The 9,042-nt window shown below is 44.9% G+C and overlaps 1 protein-coding gene across 1 annotated transcript; it reads left to right on the top strand.

Moving 5' to 3' along the window:
- Positions 1 to 121: 121 nt before the first annotated feature.
- LOC105902646 (cytohesin 1 interacting protein) lies at positions 122 to 8,062 on the top strand. The gene is made up of 8 exons (XM_012830291.3): positions 122 to 3,179; positions 3,744 to 3,793; positions 3,917 to 3,971; positions 4,272 to 4,374; positions 4,569 to 4,662; positions 4,975 to 5,041; positions 5,314 to 5,380; positions 5,864 to 8,062. The coding sequence occupies exons 1-8, from the start codon at positions 3,012 to 3,014 to the stop codon at positions 6,337 to 6,339; spliced, it is 1,080 nt and encodes a 359-aa protein (XP_012685745.1). The 5' UTR covers positions 122 to 3,011; the 3' UTR covers positions 6,340 to 8,062.
- The last annotated feature ends 980 nt before the right edge of the window (positions 8,063 to 9,042 follow it).

The raw sequence follows: 9,042 nt of genomic DNA, 5'->3' as shown, positions 1-9,042 counted from the left end.
ATGTTGGTATTATTTAGATGGATGAGTATTTCACCTACACCCTTAACAAGATGAATAATTAAGAAGACTTTCCTTCAGCTCGTGGTTTGAAATGTAACCACCTTCCACTATCTATTTTATCTTAATATTTTACATTTAATATTTAAGACATGTATTGATACTAAATACTTAGATAGCTGTCACTATAATGGTAAAACGTGGTAATTATGTTTCTCAAAATGTCTCAGAGGAAGAGTCACAAAGGCATCATGGTCTAAACTGAAACCCATTCGATGTCCTTTCTGTCACACTAAAACATCCGTTGCACTGAGTCACCGTTAACATTAACCTGATCTAAACGTGCAAACTTGACAGTTATAGCGGATTTGACCGTTAAACAAATGCAGCTCCATCTGGAAATTCTGAGCCTGAGCATTACAGATATGACTCAGCGTGTGAAAGTGGTTTAAATGTGTGTGTGTGTGCGTGTGACAATGTTCTCAAAGTAGGGCCACGGGCAGTTTGTCTATAGGTTTCATGTTTACCCGAAAAATGTCTTTTCTCGAAAAGAAAAAAACAAAACTGGTGCGTTAACACTTAACTTAACCCTAGTCGTCTGGCTTCAGTTACTTGACTCAGATCTGATAAAAGCAAGTGTGATGTCACAATAATTTGATTATCTGTCACAATGTAGACTTTAAACATTACTTGATTTGCTTAAGTTGGTACTTATGCACATATTTGATTTGGTTTATTTCTGTGTGCTGTGTTATGATTTGCGTGGACTTGCGTCTAATCGTTACGATACGTGAACGGACAGGCTAATTATAATGAGAGGTGGGCAGGCTTGTGATTTTTGTTGTTTTTAACAAAAAGGAGCAATGGGCTGAGAGAGAAGCACACCAGGAGAGGGGCACGCAGCGGGTGACTGTAGCAGCTGCGTAAACAACCTTGCTGTTGGATATTCCAAACCATGCACTCAATCTCTGGTTTGGTCCGCGCCCAGCATAGTGTAACATGCCACTGTTGGGCTGGCGACGTTGTGAGTCTTTTTACTGGTGTATTCCCCTTGCTGCCAGAGTTTTCACTCTCTTCCTGCTGCCATTGCTCAAGGAGGCAGCGTGTACAGCCAGCGGGGGAGGAAGTACTGCAGGACGGTATCGTATTGGGCTCGTTGCTTGCGGACGTCTCGCTTGGGTGGCTGTGCAACCTAACCGTCGTAGAAAGCTAGGCCAAGCAGAGATCTGACTGTTCAAACTGTCTGGGTGCAACAGAGGTTGCTGGCACTGCTGCTGCAGCCTATTGCTTACTGGGGGATCTTGCGCTGCTGGTGGCGGATTGCGGTATCGCCTGTTTTGCTTTATCTGGCTTGTGTATTTTTAAGGAAAGCTATATGTTGTCTGCGTGTATGAGTATGTTATCTGAGTTTAATAAATGTGCAAAGATTGCGAACTCAAGGCCTTCTGACTGGTTCTACTGCCCGCTGCCTAAACGCAGTGTCTTCAACTTTGTGTGGCTTTTACTACACCCACATCTTATGTGACACATTTAACTGCAAATCCAACAGAAACACACTGATACATTTATTTGGCCTATGTGTATGGCAATGTGACTCATTCCTATATTGTACTAAGCATCGCTGATTCAGTGTTAACTGCCGTTCAACAGCAGAAACCATTTCTGAATGAGATGACCTGAACCCTGGCCCTGTCTCAAGGTAAATGTCAGTGAACTCTCATCTGACAGAATTCACTCACACTTTTCCCCTGCAATGACTTAAACACTTCTGTAATACCATATTTGTTGTGTGTGATAGTGCACCCAGTGCCTCTTGAAAGGCCCCACAGTAGACAGAAAAAGATCAGTGTCTCCATCCAGCTTAGACTCATCTGAACCCTTTCCTCCTTAAAACGCAGGGAGTTCTGATGCCCAGACAGTGCAGTGTGGTAGGCTGGACACAAGGCAATGCCAGAGGTCGGAGAGGGGCAGTGGGACAGAGGACATCTGAGTTGGGCAATCTACTGTCTCTCCATCTACTGCAGAGGTTGAGCCAAGAGCAGTGGAAAGAAATCTGAATAGATGATATTTGACATTTCCTCCTTCCTCGCTTGAGCAATGGAACAGAAAGAAGCTGCATGTCAGTAAAGGGGTGACATCGGAGTGTGCTGGAGTTCACTGATGGATTTGAAACCCTGCAAGAAATCATTCCCTGTCCTTTTATCCCATTTGTCCTTGCTTGAAATTTAAACAAAAATACTGTCACGCCCCCCCGCCCCCTCCCACACACACACACACACACACACTCTCTGAGCTGTTTTCTTTGTGACTGCTGACCTGTGTGTGATGCGCCTTTTCTCAGCAAAAGACTGTGTGATGCCGGGGCTCCAGCGACCCGTGTGCTGTGTTTGTGGAGCAGGTCTCTGGCCTCAAGCTACGGCTCAAGCCTGCCTTTATCTGCACCGCAGGCTGCATAACTTCCCTCCCTGCCCTGCTCGGTGCGCATGCATGCGGTGGTGGTGGCAGCCTCGGTGGAAGGCAGCCGAGACAGGACATGTCAAAAGCCCCACTCGTTCAGCGGCACGCAAGAGGGGACAGAGAGGAAACAGGTGACGGTGGAGAGGCCAGCCACAGGTCCTTCTGCGTCTCTGTCTTCAGACAAACCATGAAGCAACTCGCCTCAGAGTGGGAAGCTGGGGCCCCAAAGCATGTTTAACTTTTAACTGAACAGATTCCCTCACCGCTGATATGTTTAGTAATGAGCACATAGTGACTGAGGTGGACAGATAGATGTGTAAAACAGAGAGAGAGAGAATGAGAGGAAGAGAGAGGGAGAAAAAAAAGGATGTATGTGAGGTTTTGATCGACATACACAGGTCCACTGTGATCACGTGGGGAGGATTTCCGTCCCTTGACACACGCGCCCTACACGAACACACACACACTCACTCTCTCACTCATTCTGCCGCTCAGGTCTCATATGCATGCAAACGCAGCTGCTGATAGTTATGCAGCTGTGAGACGCGGTCCCGACCATGACTTCCACCATGAGCTTCAGGGGGCTGGTGCGCCAGGACAGCCAGGACAGTAACTCCCGCACGGGCAGCCTCAAGAAGAAGCTCTGGCACAGACACTCCATCAGCAAGGGCAGCCTGAAGTCCCGCAATGGAGAGAACTCAGCCGTGACAGCAGGACGCAGACAGGTACCGAAACACACTTTTACCATAGTCCTGACCTGTTTCCTCTCTGAGTTTTCAAAAAATCTGCGTGAAGTATGAATATGTGATGATAAACAAACTACGCTCTCATCTTGTTCTAGTGGAATGTGTTTGAACATAGCTGGTGATATGGGGGGGTTATGTTAAGCAGTTTCTTATCTGCTTGCAGTAAACCATAGCTTAAAGCACAGAGGCTGCAAGGAGAAACTAGAGGAGATTTGATGTGTTTAATCTGTGCTCTTATGTAATGGATGATTTATGCTGCTTTACCACATCCACTGATCCTCTGCACAAGCTATAGGTTGCCTTTCATTTCATGCATTTTACTTCCTTTTGCCTTCTGTGTTGACACACATTCGTACTCATCTGTTGAAAAAGTAACATGTGATAGTCTTTTCCTGTTCACTTGTTTACATACTGAAAGTCTTCTTCAATAGTCTTGTTAAGATGTCCTATCATTATGTGATTTTCAAAAGCTTCAAATAATCTTGCTTAACTAGGTCATTGAGTGAACAGTGAGGCTCAAATTTGTTATTCTCCTCTCCGCAGTTTAACCGAACTCGCTCAAACTCTCTGGTGGACTACTCTGACCCTCTGAGGTAGACACAAAGACTGTTTTGCCTTTTTATGTCTGCTGCAACAAATGTATTCAATGGTTACTGTTAAGATGAATAAGCAAAGTCACGTTGCTGAACTGTGTCTCACTCTCACTCAACTCACAGGACCACATTGGTGCTGGAGAAGCAAGACAATGAGGCGTATGGTTTTGAAGTTCAGGTAGGAGTTCACACTCTTATGCTTTTGCTCTCACAGTAGGAGCTGTGCACATTTAAAACTTGCAACAAGTGTAAAGTGTTGAACCGCACAGTAGCAATCAACATCCATTTGAGATGCCATGTGAATTGGTATGCATACATCTATTCTGTGCCACCATAGGTGTGTTTTCTACAATAGACTTCTAACTCTCACACAATTTGCAATCATGCACAATGCCTATCCTATCCTCCTTTTCTCTTGACCCTAATGTTTTAAAATTGTAAAGCAAACTGAGAGGTTTGTCTGTCCCTGTATCTACAGACGTGTGGCATGCAGCTGAAGAACAGCACCGTGATGGAGATGTGCACGTTCGTGTGCACGGTGCAGCCGGGCAGCGCCGCTGAGAGCGCAGGCCTTACCGCTGGTGAGCCACCCAGTCGCCCACTTCCTCTCCACCCACCTGACCTCCATACTGCGTTCCCACACGCTTCACCTCTGCTTCTCTAAATACGCATGTTTGTGTTTTGTTTTATGGCCCCTTCCTCTCTCTCTCCCCCCCCCCCCCCCCTCCCACTGTGTTCTATTTTCCACTCTGTTTATGCTATCTTCCTCTTTCAGGCGACGTCATCGTCACTATCAATGGCATCAGTATCGAGGGTTCCTCGCACCAGGATATAATCAGCCTGATCCGGGAGTCCACCAATGTGCTAAAGTGAGCAACAGATCTTGGGGTGGTTATGCTTGGGTGGGGTGGAGAGGGAAGTTGCACAGTAACAGTCAGTCATTTAAAGGCCAAACAAACAAAGGTGAAACACACAGCAATCAACCACCTTTGAAAGAAAGTGTACCTGGTTTCCCATAAAAAACACAAGAATGAGGAACTTGGTCAGAATAGAGAAACGTTAACTGAAGAAGTGTGTTTGTCACCTCTACACCTGCATACACACAACACTGTGTCATGCAGAAGCTCCTCTGTGTGAAGAGTTGTCAGTTAAGTGACTGTTCTGGTGATCTCCCCCCTCAGAATGGAGACTGTCAGTGGGACCCTGGTGAAGAGGATTGAGCTCGAGAAGAAGCTCGGCTTACTCAAGGTAGGATTGGCTATACCAAGTGTATATACCATGCTGTACCAAGTGAGCATACCTACATGCACTGATTTTGTGGAGGATAAGTTGAAGAGGGAACAGAAATGCTCTTTCAGAAAGGTTCTGCAGTGCATTTTGCAACTCAGTGAATTCAGAAAACTGTGCAAGTGGCTTGCTTTCATAAATTCTTTCGTCAGTAACAGATACTTTCCAGTTACCAAAAAGCACTTTATTTTTGGCTAATGAGCTAACGTGAGAGTTTTTTTTGCCCCAAACAGCAAAACCTGCGTACGAGATGGGCGGAGTTGCAAACCCTAATTCAACAGGAAAGGCATCTTACTAGAGGTGAGAAAAACACGACAGCTGAAAAACCACCTATTTCCTCCTTACAAGCACGAACTCAGGCACTCCATTAAGAGACTCCATCTGATATGAAAGCAGCGTATATGTGTAAAAGTGAGTGGCACTGGGGAAACTCCACATGTGACTTACCATCAAAAACACAAAGCACACTTCACTACAAGACCGGATCAATAAGAACAGCTTTGACACTGAAGAAACAACAACAGTACTGAACTGTATTGAGTTTATTTTATTCACCACACCTTGTTCTGTGTGTGTGTTTGTTTTTAAAGAGAACTTGTGCGTATGTCAGACCTAAAACAGGGTGGAGACCACACTTGAGTTCCGTTTAGCCCTCTCAGTGGTTTTGACACCCACATATACACAAGTTCTCTTTAAAGTTAAAAAGAAGAAGCGCTGAGCAGACAGTATATGTGTCCACTATGTTATAAGTGAAGAACTGTGCTACTCTGCTCTGCTCTACAGGTAACCTGATGGACAGCAGCGCCATGCCATCCCTGGAGTCCCTCATGTCCCTGGCGTCCCCCACGAGCCAGCGAGGCCTACGCTTCTCCAGTGACAGCAGCTTCCGCAGCCTGCTCATGTCGGAGAGTGAGGACGGTGTCTTCCCCTCGCCCATCTTAGATGACTGCCCCAGCCCCTTCAGCCCACTGAGCCCCGGTGACCAGCCGGCCTTCTTCGGCGGAGGCCCTGGCACCAGCTTCGCCGCCACTGACCGTGGCCCCTCTCGGCCGACCCTCACCCGCACACAGAGCATCGGTGACGGCTACAGAAGCAGCATCAGCAGCAGTGACTCGTCCTCCCCGACCTGGGACGCCAACCGGGCGTCATCCCTGTTCGGTACCCTGCCCAGAAAGTCGCGCAAGGGCAGCATCCGCCAGCAGATCTTCAGGTTCATGCCCGGCATCAACCACTCAGTGGAGGAGGAGGAGGGCAGCTGAGCAGAGCTGAGAGGCTTCGGTCCGGGACTGAACACTAACTTCTCAGTGATGTGATACTGTGATATGAAAGCATTGCCACAGCAGCATCTGACCTCGGTCAGAAAGAGCTGCTGCTCTTGGGCTTTAAGGACCGAGCCCCAACCTTCCCCGCAGCATTTAGTCACTGAAGTCAACTGAGTACATAAACAATGGGGCCCCACTCACTGTGTCTGAACCAATTTAAATGCATCTGTTTGAATTTCTTCAATGAAGGAACACAAGAGAGAAATCAAAACAGTCTTTGACAGGTGCAGGTGAAAAGATGCAGGGCTAGTCAGGCAGTCTGTCAGAGAGACGATTCACAGCAACTCTGCATGCAGTGGAAATTCCTTTTTGTGTGTATATACAGTGTTGCACTGAATTCACTCCACTTCTATAAACTCAAACCTGGACCTAAAGAGGATGAGGTTAGCATTAGTATGGATGGTCTGCAGCATTACTGGCGGGACAATGCATTAAAGACTGTAGTATCTGTTTGTTTTTCCAGAGTTAACCACAACTACAACACAACAGCTTTATTATTTTCTCTCTAATCTTAGTTCTAAAGATGTAGCCATGCAACTGATAGACAACCCTTAAAGCCCGTGGAGCCCTTACACTCTGGTTTTAATGCCCTATATTAATGAATTACTGTAAATTGGAAGAACAGATAACCGAGTTTCTGAATTTCCTTTGAAATGCATTGTCGAATCAGATATGTCATATCCAGGACACAGTCTGGCAGAAAAACTGTAGAAGTTAAAACCACACGGCTCGTGTGAAGCTGAAAAACAGGATGTGGTCTGTCATAGAGCTACCCTCCAGACAATTTTTTTCGCTTAGCTTCTCCCTGGTACGTGATATAAGTCATACTCTCACCTTGCTCTATATACAGCCTTGTTCAGCACCAAAGGGACCCATTCACTGCCTATAGGTTCACAGTTCATAGTCATATCAGTAACAGGGTGTAAGTGGAGTGTAAGTGTAAGTGGATTTGTGTGCGTGCTGACTCTTACCTTGTGGTATAATCTATGTCTATCCCTTTCCAAGCTGAATCTTTGTGAATGTCTGTTGATATGGCTGTTGGCCTACTGTTTTGCCTCAGAGATTTTTCCTCTTGATGTGTTATTACTTTCATAGGTTTCTCCACTAGAGGGAGTAACAGTGGAATTAGCAGATACATCTACTTGGTTTCACTCAGTAATCAATGGGGGAAAAGGGTATGGGAAGGGGGGTGCTGAGGGTTCCTGATCCCCTTCCACAAAACAAGTTCCTGAACCTATACTGTGTCCTGGAATGTTACCTGCAACAGATATTGTTTTACTGAACAAAGAATACCACAATGAAAAGTAGTAGATGTGTACTTTTGAGACGTGTAAATGTAGTTTTGCAATAGAATGGATACATTAATTCAGATATTCTCAGACCAGTAGGTCAGAACTGTGAAGGGCGTGAGTTGTTTTTCCCAGCAGCCTAAATGACTTTACACCCAAAGTGAGAAAAACTTTGTTCTCAGGCTCTGGGTATCACACCTCTCTCCGGTGCGAAGTAAAAAAGTGTGTGTGTAGAATGAGTGTAAAACCATTAAGCATTTTGTTTGTATTTGCATAGGCCCTGAAATGTCACTGACACACTTCATTTCTTGTGAGTTTAAAATAAATGTGTATTCTACGTTTCTAAATAAACTTGACATTTTCAAGAAAAACATGCCGTTTCCTGTATTTCTAGCAGTCTTGATAGGATCTAATACATGGACAAGAAACAAGAAAAGCAAAGGAGGGCCTTTGTGAGAAAAGTCCATGGTTATCACTCGCATCACAGCGCATCAGACTGCACTTACCTGAAATGAAACATTTCAAACAGACTCAGAACATTCTACCTTACTGGTATTTATAATGTCACTAAAATGCAATCTTATGGGTTCTGTTTAACATTATGAGAAATATATGCACATAAACTCAAAATATGCCTTAAAGCAACACTGTGTAACAATTTGCTGCTTTTGAGGTATGTTTTTACAAGTAACTATTTTTGCCATCATCTTCATATTCGTTTTGATGGTATATGGTTATGTGAGACAGATAAACACACCTGTAGTTCTCACTGGTCATCAGGCTATGAACTGTGTAGTCTGTGGTCCAGGACGGAACAGCCCCCAAAAATGTAACAAAATCCTTCACAGCATGACATTAGCAACTATGTCACCAAAATACATCAGTTAGCATGTTAGCAAGCTTTTAGTAGTGCTAACTGGGCTGTTGGTGGTGTTTTTTGGTAGTAGATGAAAACTCCATAATGCTGCTTTAAAAGACATAATTTAGTAGGTAACGGCAGTCCATACATGAAGGATTTACATGCTTTGTCTTGTGTTGCACTTGCTTGATGTGTGACTGTGTTAGGAAAGTTGTTGACTCGCTAGTTTGTCATAAACAAAACACGCTTGGACATTGATGCTAGTAATAAGTGCTCTCGCGTCGGCTTCTTTGTAATGTTATTGTGATAGCTATGTTGGATAGCTTGCCAACAACTTCCCTATGATAGTCAAACATCAAGCAAGTGCAACACAAGACAAAGCAAGACAGCAAATAAGTTACTGAATAGTCCAGCAGAAAGTAGCCCGCTACCTGGCGGCCCCAGAAACTCCATAGTGTTACTTAAAAGTGAGAGTGTGATTTCACCATATGT

The sequence above is a fragment of the Clupea harengus genome, chromosome 2, assembly GCF_900700415.2.
Source record: "Clupea harengus chromosome 2, Ch_v2.0.2, whole genome shotgun sequence".
Taxonomy (NCBI): Eukaryota; Metazoa; Chordata; class Actinopteri; order Clupeiformes; family Clupeidae; genus Clupea; species Clupea harengus.
The sequence above is the reverse complement of the archived record's forward strand: the minus strand, read 5'-3'. Positions and strand labels throughout refer to the sequence as shown.

Bases quoted from the DNA above. Each gene is read 5' to 3' on its own strand.
- LOC105902646 (XM_012830291.3), top strand. From the start codon at position 3,012: ATGACTTCCACCATGAGCTTCAGGGGGCTGGTGCGCCAGGACAGCCAG. The intron at 3,180-3,743 runs GTACCGAAACAC...TCCTCTCCGCAG, and splicing joins TGACAGCAGGACGCAGACAG to TTTAACCGAACTCGCTCAAA. The intron at 4,663-4,974 runs GTGAGCAACAGA...CTCCCCCCTCAG, and splicing joins GAGTCCACCAATGTGCTAAA to AATGGAGACTGTCAGTGGGA.